Source organism: Camelus bactrianus, chromosome 21 (genome assembly GCF_048773025.1).
Source record: "Camelus bactrianus isolate YW-2024 breed Bactrian camel chromosome 21, ASM4877302v1, whole genome shotgun sequence".
NCBI classification, from domain to species: domain Eukaryota; kingdom Metazoa; phylum Chordata; class Mammalia; order Artiodactyla; family Camelidae; genus Camelus; species Camelus bactrianus.
The window spans coordinates 23,042,464-23,060,066 of NC_133559.1; the positions used below are offsets into that span (position 1 = coordinate 23,042,464).

At 38.5% G+C, this 17,603-nt stretch overlaps 1 protein-coding gene across 1 annotated transcript in view; it reads left to right on the top strand.

Annotated features, from left to right (window-relative positions):
• Window positions 1-17,603, top strand: part of PAPPA2 (pappalysin 2) — a 248,965-nt gene that overhangs the window by 25,155 nt on the left and 206,207 nt on the right. Inside the window, exon 3 of the mRNA XM_010954894.3 lies at window positions 11,730-12,801. Coding sequence (XP_010953196.1) covers window positions 11,730-12,801 — 1,072 coding nt within the window. The remainder of the gene's footprint in view (window positions 1-11,729; window positions 12,802-17,603) is intronic.

Sequence of the window (17,603 nt, forward strand, 5' to 3'; positions counted from 1 at the left end):
CACTGGAAATATGTGTGTTCGGATCTTCTACCCTTTTTTAAAATTAATTCTTCTTGCTGTTGAATTGTTTGAGTTCTTTATATGTTATGGATATTAACCTTTATTGGATATAAGATTTGCCAATATTTTCGCTGTTTAGTAGGTTGCCTTTTGATTTTGTTGATGGTTTCCTTTTCTGTGCAAGTTTTTTGTTTGGTATAGTCCCACTTGTTTATTTTTGCTTTTACTGCCTTTGCTTTTGGAGTCAGATCCGAAAACTCATTGCCAAGACTGATGTCAAGGAACTTACAGCCTATGTTTTCTTTTAGGAGTTTTATGGTTTTAGGTCTTATGTTCGTCTTTAATCCATTTTCTAACAGTTAATTTTTGTGTATGGTATAAGATAGTTGTCCAATTTCATTTGTTTGCAAGTGGCTATCCAGTTTTCCCAACAGCATTTTTTGAAGAGACAGTCTTGTCCCATTGTATAGTCTTGGTTCCTATGTCATAAATGAATTGATCATATATTTGTGGGTTTATTCTCCCTACTCTGTTCCACTGATCTGTCTTTTTTAATGCCAATACTATGCTCTTTTTATTTTTTTATTTTTTTGGCACAGGGGGAGGTAATATATTTTGAGGGAGGTACTGGGGACTGAACCAAGGACCCCATGAATGCTAAGCATGCACACTACCAATAAGCTATACCTTCTCCCCAGTACTATGCTCTTTTGATTACTATATTTTTGTAGATTAGTTTGAAATCAGGGAGAATGATGCCTCCAGTTTTGTTCTTTTTTTCTTCAAGATTCTGTTGGCTATTGAGGGTCTTTTGTGGTTCCACACAAATTATGGGATTATTTGTTCTATCTCTGTGAAAAATGCCATAGGAATTTTGATAGGAATTGCATTGAATCTGTAGATTGGTTTGGCTAACATGCACCTTCTAACAATATGAATTCTTCCAACCCATGAGCATGAAATATCTTTCCATTTATATGTGTCCTCTTCAATTTCTTTCATCAATGTATTGTAACTTTCAGTGTATAAGTCTTTCACCTTCTTGGGTAACTTTATTCCCAGGTACTTTATTTTTCTTGATGCAATTATAAATTGATTGTTGTCTTAACTTCTCTCTCTGATAGTTTGTTGTTAGTGTGTATAAACACAAGATATTTGTGTATTGATACTGTATCCTGAAACTTTACTTAATTTGTTGATTAGTTCTAAGAATTTTTTTGATGGAATCTTTAGTAGGACTTCCTATAAATAAAATCATGTCATTCACTAATAGTGACAGTTGTACTTCTTCCTTTCCAATTTGGATGCCTTTTATTTCATTTTCTTAGCTAATTGTTCTGGCTAGGACTTCCAATACTATGATAAATAAAAGTGCAAAATTGGCAACCTTGACTTCTTTTTGAAAGTAGAGGAAAAGCTGGTAGGTTTTCCCCCTGGAGCACAATGTTAGCTATGGGCTTGTCATATATGGTCTTTACTGTGCTGAGGCATATTCCCTATATACTGATTTTGTTGAATGTTTTCATCATAAATGGAGATTGAATTTTGTCAGATGCTTTTTCTGCATCTCTTGAGATGGTCACATGACTTTTAGCCTCCATTTTGTTAAGGTATCATGTTAGTGTATCATGCTGATTGATTTGCAGATGTTGAACCATTCTTCCATATCTAGGATAAATCCCACATGATATATTATTTTTAAAAATATATTGCTAAGTTTGGTTTGCTAATATTTTGTTGAGAATTTTTGCATCTACACACATCAGGGATATTGGCCTGTAATTTTCTTTTTTTGTGTGTTCTTGTCTGTTTTTGGTATCAGGGTAGTGCTGGTCTTATAAAATGAGTTTGGTTGCACGCCCTCCTCTTCAATTTTTGGAAGCATTTCAGAAAACAGGTATTAAATCTTTGCTGAATATGTGGTAGAATTCACCAGTAAAGCCATCTGGTCCTTGGCTTTTGTTTGTTGGGAGGTGTTTGCTTATGGATTCAACATCCTTGCTAGTAATTGTCTATTCAAATTTTCTATTTCTGCATGAAGTTTCTTCTATTTGGAAGATCGTATGTTTCTAGGAATTTACCCATTTCTTCTAGGTTGTCCAACTTCTTGGTGTATAATTTTTCATAGTAATCTCCCATGACCCTTTATATTTCTGTGGTATCCATTGTAACTTCTCATTTTTCATGTCTGATTTTGTTTAATTGAGCCCTCTCTCTTTTTTCCTTGCTGAATGTAGACAAAGGTTTGTCATTTCTTTATCTTTTCAAAGAACCAGCTCTTAGTTTTGTTGATATTTTCTATTGTCTTTTTAGCCTCTATTTTATTTACTTCCACTTTGATGTTTGTTATTTCCCTCCTTCTGCTAACTTTGGGCTTCCTTTCTTATTCTTTTTTTAATCCCTTTCAGTGAAAGATTAGGTTGTTTGAGATTTTTTTTCTGTTTCTTGAGGTAGGTGTTTATTGCCATAAACATCCCTCTTAGTACTGCTTTTGCATCATGTTTTAGATTTTGGTGTGTTGTATTTCATTTGTCTCAAGGCATTTTTCTGATTTGTTACCCATTAATCAATCAGTAGCATGTTGTTCAATCTCCATATATTTTTGATGTTTTTTTCCTTGTAATGGATTTCTAATTTCACATCATTGCAACAGAATGATGCTTGATGTGATTTCAGTCCTCTTAAATTTTATTTATTCATTTATTTTAAAACATTTTTACTGAGTTATAATCATTTTACAATGTTGTGTCAAATTCCAGTGTAGAGCACAATTTTTCAGATATACATGAACATATATATATTCATTGTCACATTTTTTTCTCTGTGAGCTACCATAAGATCTTGTATATATTTCCCTATGCTATACAGTATAATCTTGTTTATCTATTCTACATTTTGAAATCCTAGTCTGTCCCTTCCCACCCCCCGCCCCCTTGGCAACCACAAGTTTGTATTCTGTCTATGAGTCTGTTTCTGTTTTGTATTTATGTTTTTTTCTTTTTTTTTCTTTTTTTTATTTTTAGATTCCACATATGAACAATCTCATATGGTATTTTTCTTTCTCTTTCTGGCTTACTTCACTTAGAATGACATTCTCCAGGAACATCCATGTTGCTGCAAATGGCATTATGTTGTCGGTTTTTATGGCTGAATAGTATTCCATTGTATAAATATACTACATCTTCTTTATCCAGTCATTTGTTGATGGACATTTAGGCTGCTTCCATGTCTTGGATATTGTAAATAGTGCTGCTGTGAACATTGGAGTGCAGATGTCATTTTGAAGTAGGGTTCCTTCTGGATATAGGCCCAGGAGCAGGATTCCTGGGTCATATGGTAAGCCTATTCCTAGTCTTTTGATGAATCTCCATACTGTTTTCCAGAGTGGCTGCACCAAACTGTATTCCCACCAGCAGTGTAGGAGGGTTCCCCTTTCTCCACAGCCTCTCCAGCATTTGTCATTTGTGGATTTTTGAATGATGGCCATTCTGACTGGTGTGAGGTGATATCTCATTGTAGCTTTGATTTGCATTTCTCTGATAATTAGTGATATTGAACATTTTTTCACTTCTTAAATTTATTGAGACTTGTTTTGCAGCCTAAAGTATGATTCATTCTGAAGAATGTTTCATGCTCACTGAAGAAGAATGTGTATTCTGTTGCTTTTGAATGGAATGTTCTATATATGACTATTAAATCTATCTGGTCTAATGTGTAATTTAAGATTGATGTTTCCTTATTGATTTTCTGTCTGGGTGATCTATCCATTGATGTAAATGGGATATTAAAGTCTTCTACTATTATTGTGTTATTGCCTATTTCTCCCTTTTGGGTCTGTTATTATTTGCTTGTGTATTGAGGTGCTCCTATGTTGGATGCATAAAAATTTACAAATGTCATTTCCTCTTATTGGTTTGATCCCTTTATTATTATGTAAATCCTTCTTTGTTTTTTATACAGTTTGTTTTTCTCTGTCTTTGATTGCAGTGTTCGTTTTAAAGTCTACTTAGTCTGATAAAAGTGTACCCCAGCTTTCTTTTAGTTTCCATTTGCATGGAATATCTTTTTTCATCCCTTCACTTTTAGGCTGTGTGTGTCCTTTCTTCCAAAGTGAATCTTTTGTAGCTAGCGAATAAGTCTTCTTTTATTATCCATTCAGCCACTCTATGAAAGAATGATTCATTAAGTTTTAAGACAAAATGATCCAAATGTTTGGCTTCAGTATCACCATCATTTTTCAAGTTACATCACTTGATCTGATTTTTCTAACGCATGGGCTCTCTTAGTTCAGTTTGGTGTTGAGTGATTTCATAAATCATGTTGATGATCTGGTCCCTCTGTTCCTCCCAAGAATGTGGTTTTGATGAATAAACAGCAGTTATAACATGTTTGCTTCTATCACATGTACATCCAAAGTTATAAAATCTCAACATTGCACAAGCTTGGTTTCACCATGTATATTGTGTTGGCTTAGATGGTATTGGCTTTGTCAGCCTTTACTCTGCTAGACTGAGAAAAAAGAGAAATCTCCTAAATTTGGAGATTTGGTCATTTTTCTTTTGTATCAAAGTCCGTCTTGCTTCTGCTGGATGAAGTTAAGGAAACAGGGCTGAGAGTCCCTCCTGAGGGTACGTAGACAAACTATGCAGGTCTTTTTGTGATCCCAGTTTGTGGTTGAAGGATGCTGAAGAACAGACCTGGGATGGACAGATTTTATTTTACAGGCCCAGTTGGTCACTAAGTGCTCAGGTAGACATTTTAAGGCTCAAAATCCAGAGTGGAAACAACATTTACCTTTATCCCCATTTTTTTTTAAAGAGACTTGTGTTTTAAACAGCAGTTTTAGGTATATAATAAAATTGAAAGGAAGATACAGAAATTTCCCACATATCCTTTGCTCATACACATGCATGACCTCCCCCATTATCAACATAGCTCAGCAGAATGTACTTTTTCTTTTCCAAGGTTGAATCTGCACACATTATAATCACCCAAAGTCCATAGTTTACTTTAGGTTTTATTCTTGGTGTTGTACATTGTGTGAGTTTCAAAAAAAGTTTAATAATATCCATTATTATAACTTTATACAGAGTATTTTCACTGCCTTAAAGATCCTCTGTGCTCTGCTTATTCACGTCTCTCCCCTCATCTCTGGCAACAACTGGTCTTTTAATTGTCTTCATAGTTTTTCCTTTTCTAGAATGCCATATAATTGGAATCATACAGTATTTGGCTTTTTCAGATTGGCTTCTATCCCTTAGTATACATAAATATTTCCTTCATGTCTTTCAAGGCTCGATAGCTCATTTCTTTTTAGCACTGAATAATCTTTTGTCTGGATGGACCACAGTTAGTGTATCCATTCAACTACTGAAGGATATCCTGGTTGCTTTCAAGATTTGGCAGTTAGGAATAAAGCTGCTACAATCATCCATGTGCAGGTTTTTCTGTGGACAATTTCAACTCCTTTGGGTAAATACTAAGGAACACAATTGCTCGATCATATGGTAAGGGTATGTATAATTTCTTAAGAAACCGCCAAACCATTTTCCAAAGTGGCTGTATCATTTTGCATTCCCATCAGAATTGTGTGAGAGTTCTTCTTGCTTTGTATCTTCAAAAGCATTTGGTGGTGTCAGTGTTCTGGATTTTGACCATTCTAATAGGTGCATAGTGGCGTCTCACTGCTGTTTAAATTTGGATTTCTCTGATGAGAATGATGTGGAGCATTTTTTCAAATGCCTTTTCGCCATCTGTATATCTTTTTTGGTAAGGTTTCTGTTATAGTTTTTGGCCCATTTTAAAATTGGGTTGTTTTTTTTTTTATTGTTAAGTTTTAAGAGTTCTTTGTGTATTTTGGATAACAATCCTTTGTCAAATGTGTCTTTGCAAGTGTCTTCTCCCAGCTCATGGCTTGTCTTCTAGTTCTTTTGATATTGTCTTTAGCAGAAAAAAATAGCTTTTAATTTTTAAGTCCAGCTTATACATTATATCTTTCATGAATCATGTCTTGGTGTTGTCTCTAAAAAGGCATCACCATAACAAAGGTCATGTAGGTTTTTTCCTGTTACCTTCTATGAGTTTTGTAGTTTTGTATTTTATATTTAGGTTAATGGTCCATTCTGAGTTAATTTTGGTGAAGAATATAAGGTCTGTGTCTAGATTCATTTTTTTGCATGGGTATATCTAGTTGTTCCATCACCATTTGTTGAAGAGACTATCTTTACTCCATTGTACTGCTTTTGCTCCTGGTAGATGATAAGCTGACTATATTTATGGACTGTCTATTCTGTTCCATTGATCTATTTGTCTATTCATTCACCAGTAATACCACAATGTCTTGATTACTGTAGCTTTATAGTAAGTCTTAAAGTCAGAGTTACCCCTTTTCAATGATTGAAAAACATCAGATCACCAGCAAAGCAGCCACATCTACTTGAATAGTCAGAAGGTGAAGGAGGCATAAGGCGGCTTGCTTTTGCTTTCCTTTTGAGTCTTTATGCTGGTAGAATTGGCTCAGACTAGCTCACCAGAGCCCATGTACACATCTCTTTCCAACTCCACGTTCAATGGCATTGATAAATTAAAATTGGCCACCGTGGGAAGATTTATACGGCAGAAATTGACAAGTGCTACAAATCAGCCTTTGTTTGTTTCCTTCAAAGAACCAGTCCTCATCTATATAATAAGGCTGGTGATGGTAATCCTGCCTAGTGCACAGGATGGCTTTACCATGTAAATGATAGTCATACAAGATTGCTTCAAAAAGCTCAAGTGCTTATCAATAAGAGATAACATTACATGATAAGAAGTGAAGGGAAAAATATTCACCAAAAGAGCACATCACAGTTTAGAAGATTCAGCTGAGGTGGATATTTGATATAAATGCAAGTTCTATGAAATTTTACAACGTTTCAGGGTGAACTGGCAAGACCTGTGCTCTGATACTTAGAAGTATAAATAACTATGTGAACAGAACTTATCTCTTGGAATGTTTTGTCTCCCTAACCTTCTCAGGCAGTCTGACTGGTAATCTAGGTAACTCTAGTTTCATGGACAGATTTGATTGGAGTTACGTTATTAACAAAATAGGCCAGTGTTTGAAAGTTGACATTTAGTAACTTTAGGGAGAATTTCTGCCATATTATGTCCACATTTAAAAAAAAAAAAGAGGTCCTTTTGGTGCTCACATAGCTATTTATACTTCCAACCGTCAGCATAGTTCATGGTAGGTATTTATTTAAGGTTTACCTTCTGCACAATACTGAACTCCCCATGATGTTAAGTAACCATTTGATTGCTACAGAGAACCCCAGCGCCAAGTACTGAACTTGACAGCTAGTACTGCTTCATAAATCTCTATTGAACAGGTGCACGGGTGAACTCTTGTGTTTTCGTGTATTTCCTGTGCCACAGTTGTCCATCTACAAGCTTTGGAAAGTTTTCTTTACTGCATTTGGAACTAGTGTGCAGGGCAAGGCCAACCCTGGGGAATTTCATACTAGAGTTTACTGTGTGCTCTTAGGTTGTCAGAGGCATCTGGCAGCAGTAGGGAAACCTCCAGGTAGTCTCTATACAGTCCAAGCCCCTTACTATGTTGTACAAGACCTACCTTGACATGTTTCATCTCTGGTGCCTTCCATCTTTGTCCCTCCGTCTCTGGTCCCCACTGTGTGGAATGATCTTACACAATCTTCAAGAGTAGGTTTGGGTCTTATCCCATCAGGAAATTCTCTCTGAACTGTGGCTTGAGATTAGGTTCTGTTTTCACTCACCTATATATTTCTTGATCTTAGTTCTGATACTATATTAAAATTATCTCCTATATTGCTCACTCTCCCATCAGACTGTAACTCCTCAAGAGTGAAAACTACCTTTTCTTCCAAAGCTGAAAAGAGTGTAAATGTCTGGCATGCATAAGATGTTCAATAAATGTTTGATGAGCTGAAATGACTAATTGACTAATGACTGGAATTTCTTTTTCCAAGAAAAGCAAGACAGTGAGATGAAATGCAAACCCTTTGAGGTTTAGTTGGGTCATGGCCCTTCAGGTGGCCAAGCATGATCCTTTCCCCACCAGCTACTGGTGAAGCAGAGAGTTTCCAGGTTATAGGTTTAGTGTGGGAGCTAAATCTGTGTTTGTCTGAGCACAGGCTACAATTCCAGCCTAACAACAGACCAGTTTATTCAGTCTCAAGGAGAAGAGAATCAGATACTTTTCCATTCAGATTCTCCAGATTGGAGAGTTGGATTTTACCAGTACAAACTATAAGACTATAGAGATGCAGTGGGTAGAAACATTCATTTATTCTGTCCTTAGAAATTTTGAAAAATCCTCATAAGGACACAGTCATGATCTCATGAAAGAGGTTGGGGCTGATGGCAGTGGTTCTCAGGGAGATGGAAGCATACCATGCTTCAACGTCAGCTTCCTCCCTTGGAATAATAGATCTATCAGTGGGAACAGCAGGTATTTACTTCCATTTCATTAGTCTTAAATATAAGTTGTATTACAGATAATAAAAAGCCCCAATTAATTATCAATCCTAGACAATCAGTTAGCCGTATTCTCTAAAAGCATCGTATCTGTGCGCTTGTTCGTAACAGGCTCCTGTCTCTTTTAACCGCCTCTCATTCCATTCGTTTTCTGAATTAATGAGCAAGTATGTACTATGGTTGCAGAGAGACCTCAGACAAACCTAAAATGCTTGATCTGATGTAATTCTTAAACAAATGACTTACAGGGATTTCAGATGACATTTCCACTTTCACGTCGGACTTAACTTGTTGATAACAGTCTTTCTAATTATTTTTCACTGGTTGGAAAATACTAAGACTCCCAGCTTCTGTCTTCTGCAATTTCCATCCACCGAGCAGCAGTGGGAAGCTTGATTTATTTTGTAAATAAAGACTAGCAGCAGCTCTCAACGTGGTTTTGCAAGAATCTGTATTTGTGAAACTTCCACTTGTGATTCTGATCCACAGCTAGTGTTGATTACATTGGTGTCTTAGTCTGGGCTGCTATAACAAATACACCATAGACTGGGTGGCTTAAACAAAAGAAGTTTATTTCTCACTGTTCTAGAGGGTGGGAAATCCAAGATAAAGGCACCAGCAGATCTGGTGGGAACCCTCTTTTTGATTGGCAGATGGCTGTCTGTATTCTCATAACCTCACATGGTGGAGTGCAGACAGAGGGGTAGCTCTCTTCTTAAAAGGATGCCAATCCCTTCATAAGGGCTCCACCTTCATGACCTAATTACCTCCAACGACCCTATCTCCAGATACCATCACATTGGGGATTAGGGTTTCTACAAATGAATTTTGGGAGAATACAAATACTCAGCCCACAGTACTTGAGTTAGAAAATTCTATTTGTTAAATATGCTCTTTTTCTTTTATTGGAATGAGTGCAGGGCAGTGCTTCCACAACTACTTCTTCTCTTTCTTATAGATGAAGTATGAACAATGATAACACAGCAAATAAAATGCAGTTATCTAAGCACTTAGTGAGGTTTCACATCTGCTGCATGGACATCTTGTTACATTAGAGCGCAAAGAATCATTACTTTGGTAATCATTCAAAAAGGAATACTTTTATATACTTCCTACAACTCCCAACTAAAATGGACTATTTTAGAGCTTTGGCCAATAAATCCTATCTAATATAATAATTAAATTTATATTAATCAGAACTAGACTAGTATAGTAAGAGAAGTCCATCTTCCGTGTAATGTCTCAAGAAATTAGAAATAACATTTTAGATATACTATCTAATTTGATACCTTCCTATGACAAAAATAAGTAGAAACAATTATTTTGTTGATACTAGAAGTTGTAAGGACAATAAGTTGAAGTTTTCAAAATTGTAATTAGATGCCTGGCAAACAATAAGCTAATTATCTAGTAATTTGTATGTCAAGCTGAATAATTTTTACCACAACTCATATACACCTGTGTATATGCAACAAATAAAAAGCAACCTCCTCCTCAATTTTTCCTCTTAAAAGCCAGCAAATATTTACTAGTTGAGAGTTAGTAACTCCATGGTTCTGATATTAAATATTTCAGCACATTTGTTCATAGTTCCGCAGACGGACATAATTAAGGCTAAATGTACTTACGAAAATAAGTGAACCACAGAGAAACTATGAAGCAGGGCATTTACTATTGGTCTCACTAGATTTGTCTACTCTTTTGAAAATCCATCCAGTACAAGAATTTGTAAAGCAGTAGTTCTTATACTCCTTCACCATACAGACCTCATTGTAAAACCGACCGACCAACCAAACAAACAAAACTGGAACCATCGCATTACACGTAGTCATCACCAGTACGTGGAATTCTGATTGTTAGAATGACTAGATTGGGAAGGTGCTGCTTTTGTTAAAAAGAACGTTTTATTTTTTAAGTCACAAGTTATTGATTTGTGCTAGAGGTGGAAGAGAAGATTTTCTGTTATTTATGAAAACGTAGCTACTTTTAGAACACTTGCCTGTAATTAGAATGGGAGGACTCTTGGCTTTGAAATCCAGACCCTCTGTAGAGAAGTACTATTTGAGTAGATTATGTGGGAGCTCAGGGGAATATGTAAAATTCCTGGCTGGGGGAGACTGGGGAAGCGTGACTCCGTGTTAGCCTCAGGTATCTGAGCTAAAGGCCAGCCAGCTTCTCTATCTCGTTCATTAGTTAAAGCAGTATATATTGAGAATTTTCTATGTAAATGCACTGCCTCTATGTACATTACAAGTGAAGTCTGCTCCCGAGACGCTGCCTGTATATGAGAAGAGATGCTGGGAGGAGATGGGGGTGCTCATAACTGCAGGTGGGTTTCTGGGAACATTCAAGGCCACCAAATTGCCTTCAGGATTCCTCTTTCATCTGTGGTCCTGTTACATCTGACTGCTCCTTCCTCCTGCCGACTTATTAGTGACATAGTTATTACAGGCACTCCCTTTGTTTATTCCACAGGGTTTAATAGTCCTGGACCCGCTATGAGCAGGGTGGTAATGTAGCGTGTCGGGAGGAGCTTCATGTATCTGGGAAAGTTCACTTCTGTACTGCAGTGGGCGTCATTGCTTATAGAACAATCATTCATATGATTTGACCAGTTTGGGATTTTTTTTTTTTTTTTGACTACGACCATGGGGCAGTGCCATTTTGCTTGCTCTGGGGAACAATGCTCACCATGGATGAGTGTCCTTGCCCTTAGAGAGGCACTAGGGGGAATAGTGGGCTGGGAGGCATGTCTGGGATGTTACGGTCCTCCCGTTATTTTGCCCATGAGAATCGTCATTTCAGTATTCAGTGGAGAAAAATGACCTTTTGAAGCGGGGTGGAGATTACTCTCTTTTGTGGTAACTATGAAAGCCCTCATGACTTCTCAGGAAGTGGAAAGGGAGGGGGGCTTGGGCACAGAGTCAGCGTGAGGAACATTTGTGATAAAGTACCAGGGGATGGCGGACACTTGCAGTAGACATCCCCTTCCCAGAAAAATGCCAGGATGCGTGAACTTGGAGGGAATCTCAGATCAAATTCCTTTCGAGGATAGATGTTGCCAGAACACTCTGATATGGGGGACCGGACAGGCATCTCAGGCGGGGAATCTGTGTCACTTATTTTTTCCCATTAAAAACCTACATTCTTGCTATTTATATGGGTTTTCTTCTCCCTTTCTCCATCCCCTTTGTATCTGGTATTTCTCCCTTCGACTCTTCCTTCTTTCCCAGGTGTGTTTGACAACTGCTCCCACACTGTCAGTGACAAGGGCTGGGCCCTGGGGATCCGCTCAGGGAAGGACGTGGGAAGGCGAGATGCCCGCTTCTTCTTCTCTCTTCGCACCGACCGCGTGACGAAAGCCACCATTGTGATGGGCCACAGTCGGTACCAACCAGGCAAGTGGACACACGTGGCAGCCACTTATGACGGACAGCGCATGGTCCTGTATGTGGATGGCACTCAGGTGGCCAGTAGTCCAGACCAGTCTGGTCCCCTGCACAGCCCCTTCATGGCATCATGTCGCTCTTTGCTCCTGGGCGGGGATAGCTCCGAGGACGGACACTATTTCCGTGGACACCTGGGCACGCTAGTCTTCTGGTCGACGGCCCTTCCACAAAGCCACCTCCAGCACAGTCCTCAGCAGCCGAGCGAGGTGGAGCATTTGAGCACCCTGATCCTGACAGCCAGTTTTGAGCCGCTGGAAGAGCAATGGGCCCCCTTTAGAGATGAGAAGTACCCACGGCTTGAGGTTCTCCAGGACTTTGAGCCAGAGCCTGAGATTCTGTCGCCTTTGCAGCCCCCACTCTGTGGGCAGACAGCTTGTGACAATGTGGAACTGATCTCCCAGTACAATGGGCACTGGCCCCTTCGGGGAGAGAAGGTGATACGCTACCAGGTGGTGAACATCTGTGACGACGAGGGCCTGAACCCCACCGTGAGTGAGGAGCAGATCCGCCGGCAGCACGAGGTGCTGAACGAAGCCTTCAGCCGCTACAACATCAGCTGGCAGCTGAGCATCCACCAGGTCCACAACTCCACGCTGCGCCACCGCGTCGTGCTTGTGAACTGCGAGCCCAGCAAGATTGGCAATGACCACTGCGACCCTGAGTGTGAGCACCCACTCACGGGCTACGATGGAGGCGACTGCCGCCTGCAGGGCCGGTGTTACTCCTGGAACCGCAGGGACGGGCTCTGCCACGCAGAGTGCAACAACATGCTGAACGACTTTGACGATGGTGACTGCTGTGACCCCGAGGTGGCCGACGTGCACAAGACCTGCTTCGACCCTGACTCACCCAGGAGGTAAGGGACTGGGGCTTGGGGTGTCCTACTTGTAGGGTGCATTTCTAACATCATCTTATCCTTTTGGCTTCTGGAGGCAAAAGAGTGTTCACACAGCCCCCAGATAAAACATGCATCTACTCCACCAGATATTATTGAGCTTTCGTGATGTACTACATGTTGTGTTGGGTAGTTGGGGACACAGAGATGACTGGGACAAGAGACAGCCCTTACAAAACTCACTTTCTGTGGAGCAGACAACCGTGTACACAGTGTGAAGTACGTATGCACCAGGTGCTTGAGACACAGGAAAGCTGAACCTCCTGGTCTATCAGAGGAAGGCAGGGCATCTTCACAGAGAACCAACAGGGAAACGTTGATAGAAACCAATCAGCACCAATTATACGTGAGCATTCTTCTTACAGTCTTAGGTTTCCAGCAGAGTATCACAAGTCCATGATGAGGCCTCAAGTGTGCTTAATTCCTGATGCAGTTTGAGCAGCTCAGCAGCTTTATGAATATAAGACATCCTACATCTAACTGCAAGTCCCCTTTAGGCGACTGGAGTCTTCCTCTTTTGCTCTATTAAATTCCAGTCTCCACACAGCATCCAGAAAGATCCTATGTAAAAGGTAAATCAGATCATGTCACTCCCCTTCTCAATTTTTTTTCCCACTGTACTTAGAGTAAAATTCAAGCTCCCTTCCTGTCTCCTGAATCACAGGCTTTGCTGCAGCCTGACCTCTGCGCACTTCTCCAACTCCCTCCCCTCACTCTCCCCACCTCCATTGCACAGCCTGACTGACTCTACTCTGTTCCATTGAACAGGTCAAGCTTGTTCTTGCCCCAGGGCTTTGCACTAGCTGTTTCATCTTAGAATCCTCTTTTCCTTTATTTTCCCTTTGGTGGGTTTTCTCTTGTCAATCTCTATTATGTTAACTAGTCTAAATTCTCTGTGTAACACTTATCACTTCTGATGCTTTTCTTGTGCATTTGCTTTTGCCTTTCCTTTGCCTGGAATATCAGCTCTATGTGATCAGGGTCTTTGTCCCAGTGCCTAGAACAGCAGCTGAGACACAGTTGTTTATTTTATGTTTATTTTAATGAATAAATGGATCTGATGTATCATCCATTGTAAGACACAAGCTAGTAAGAGGATTTCCATTTGATGGCTGATGAAGGGGTTGAGAAGTATTAGAAGGGAGAGAGGGGGATGGTAAACTTGTTAATTTCTGTATGTGGGCAAGGCCTCCCCACTTATAACAACACTTTTGTACAGATTATAAAAAGGCTCACATCTGCATTAGGGTATAATGTTGTTGGAAGGTGGGAAGACTAGATCTCAGCTTCCAGCCAATACCTGGATGGCTGCCTTTGTGTTTTTTGGCCACGATTTGTATAGTAATTCATGCTCTTCTTGTGTGTGGGTAGTCCTCTTGGTGCTCCTGTGCGTGGGCAGTCAATGAACACCAATGGATTTGCCTATAGCTCAGACATGTGGTGTCAAGGATTGAGTGTAAGATTTGCAATCAGGGGACAGAGTTGAATTCTGGAGTCCTTGCTACTTAACCAGCTATGTAAATTGTGCAAGTCACTTTTGGAAGCCCAGATGTCTCATCTGTAAAATGAGGATGATTGCGGTAATACTTTACAGTACCTATATCCTTGGGTTGTTTTGTGAATCAAATGAAATTAAGGTACAGGAAAGTACTTGGTAACTTTAAAGTTTTCAAAAGTATAAAAATAGTCCTAAACTAACATTAGTTATTATTATCATTATTAGAACTGACAGATGGGAAGCCTTTGTTTACATAATAATACCCAGGGAACTGATCACATTACCAGAAATATTTTCATAAGAAAGATTCTGTTTGGGTTTGGTTTTTAGACTTTGATAACCTTAAGCAGAAGCTAAACCTCACTAACAACAGTGTTTGCCAGCTCAGGATCTCCAGAGAGCTCTCAAGGGAAATCTGGCTTGTTCTCTTTTGTCTGCTAGCTCATTACAGCAACTCACTGCCCTGACTGAGAGAGCTGTCTTTCAAGGTACCCAGGCATCATTCTTAGAGTGGTCCCTTGTGTCTCTAAATCCTCATTGCCACTGCCCTTATCCATATGTTTATAACTTATTACCCTTACTACTTCGGAGTTGCCATGGTAACATCCTTTTTTATCTGTAGACCCAGACATGTTTCAAACTTTCTTACCCCTACAAGCAAAACTCACTTTGTGGAATAAAAGGAACTATTTATACTTTTTTGATAATTAAAAATATTTCAGTCAGAAATAAATGCTCCTGGTTAAAATACCAAATTGTACCAAAAGGAAGAATGACAATCTCCTACCTAACTCTTTCCCATCCTTCTCCATTCTCTAGCTTTGTTTTAATTATTTTATCTGCCTCTTCTGGTAATAACTTCCATATGTCCAAATATTATATTTATAATACTTGATTCATCAATTTTAAACATTATACATTGACTTGCTCTTATTATGAAGATGAGACTTTAACTCTTACGTTGTCTTCTCCCTCTCCTCCCCATCTTTCTAATATAGTTATTTTATTATTTTTAGTTGAATCAGTTATGTATATTTACAACATTATGGCTATAAAATATTTTTCTTTTGGTTGAAGAGCAAAATTTTATTTTATTACTGTGTTTCCTTTCTGGCATAGCTCCCTCTCCCACCCCCAATAACACACACCCTACCCCTTGAGTCTCTATTTCTTCCCTCCCTCCCTTCCTTTTTTGATGTCTTCAGTTGTTTTCAAATGCTTTATCATATCAGCTAATCGATAGAATGTCTTTTTTTTTTTTTTTTTTAAACCCTCTTCTAGAGTACTCCTTTCTAATTCATTCCATTTTCCTCTTCTCTTCTAACTTGACCAGATTACTTTAGGTCTGATCCACAATAGTCCTCCTGGAGCTTCTCTTCCCTGCCTTTTTTTTTTTTTTTGGATTGGAGCCACAGTGTCCTGAATTGCATGAGTATCTCTTAATTTACTACCTTGTTTTACTGGAAAACATCCTTAAGTAACTTTCTAAGAAAGGATGTTTTAGGTAACTTTTTCAGAAAAGCATTTCTCAAAATGTTTTTATTTTGCGTTTACCCAAAACTGATCATTTTTCCTGGTGTAAAATTTTAGGTTGGAAAACATTTTCTCTTAAATTTTTGTATTTTGAATTAATTACCTCTAGTTTCTATTCTGATAACTGAGTGTCTTTCTAGAGGTGAATTTTTTTCCTATTAAAAATCACTTAGAATCTTAGCCTTGTTACTTTAGAGATTTTATGATAATTTTTTTAAGGGTTGGCCTTTTATTCTTCTGTTGATATTCAGTGATCCTTTCAATTTGGATATATGCCCCTTACCTTGGGCAAATTTTCGAAAATTATTACTTTGATATTTCTTAATTCTGTGGTCTTTTTTTCCCTCTGAAACTCCTGAGGATGAATCTCTGAATTTATTCTCATTTTTTTCTCTCATATGTTCTGTCTCTTTGTTATTTTGTTCTAATTTTTGGAGACTTCCTTGAGTTTATCTTCCAACTCTTCTATTGATTTTTTTTTATTTTAGCAATCATATATTTAAGACCTTACTCTTTGACTTTCCACATTAATCTTTTTTATTTTAAGGATGTGACATTTTTTGAGGCTGAAAATAAGATGAGTTCTGAATTTCTTTTTTCCTGTGCATTATATCTGATTCATCTTTAATCAACTCTTATTTTACTTTTTCTCCCCTCTTAATTCCAATCTATCTTTCATGCTGGTGGGTTTTCTTAAATGTTTAGTGCCTATTCACAATGAGAAAGACACTTTTAGATCTCTAGTTATTATGGTTTAAAAAAGAATATTTATCTATGAATTTCCTCTCTGAGGGGAAGAAATCTGAAGGCAGACCATAGTGGAGAGTATAGGTTTTCTTTCCCTCAATTCCCTTATATTTATTTTGCATTTACAACTTTAATTCTTTCTTTGTCCTCTCGGCCTTATATTCTTGTTCTGAATTTTTATTATTAAAAATATTGACTATTTTTCATAACTCTTATTGGCAAGAACCATATTTTGAAAAACAATTATTTATCAAGCTTTTGTGATGTGCCAGACCCATAAACTAACCAAAGGGACAAATATAAAGAGTTCATAGAGTAAGTGCTAATAGTTTAGTGGAGGGGTTTAGTCATTGTATCTAAATTCCTGGGTTTAAATCCAATCTTAGGCACTAAAAGCAGAACATGGAGTGTAGACTGCTCTTCTGTGCCATGGCTTGGATTGTTTGAAAGAACTTTGGATTCACAGAGATGTAGATCTCTGGATTTCTACGAGGGCCTGTGACTTGGTAGAGTTAGTGGTTGTCTCTGAACTAAATTACTTATATATAGCACCCCCATCATTACAATTAAAGCACAGGGCTCAACCTCATAATTCCTTTATTCTGTGACTCTGAAGGGATCCAACTTCAACAAATATTTTGCCAGACATTTTTTGACGAGCAGAGTGTGCCAGGTACAGCCTCCCTCTACTCAGGAGCTGATGGTTTAGTGGAGGGTTGCTGGGAAGTGGGGGACACACCCGCAGATAGATCACTAACATGCAAGGACAGTGATTGCTGTATGAATAATCCTCATTTCTCAAATCCTTACTCAGTGTTCCCTCTTTCTTCATCCCCAACAAGAAACCAGAAATGTAGCCCAAAGGAGTTCCTCTCCCAAAGGCTCATAGAGGAAGAGAGAGTCTGAGGAATCCAGCATCAAACATCTGTACCCCAGATGGGCCTATCAGAGGGAGAGTATTTATCAGACTTGGGACTAGTCAGAA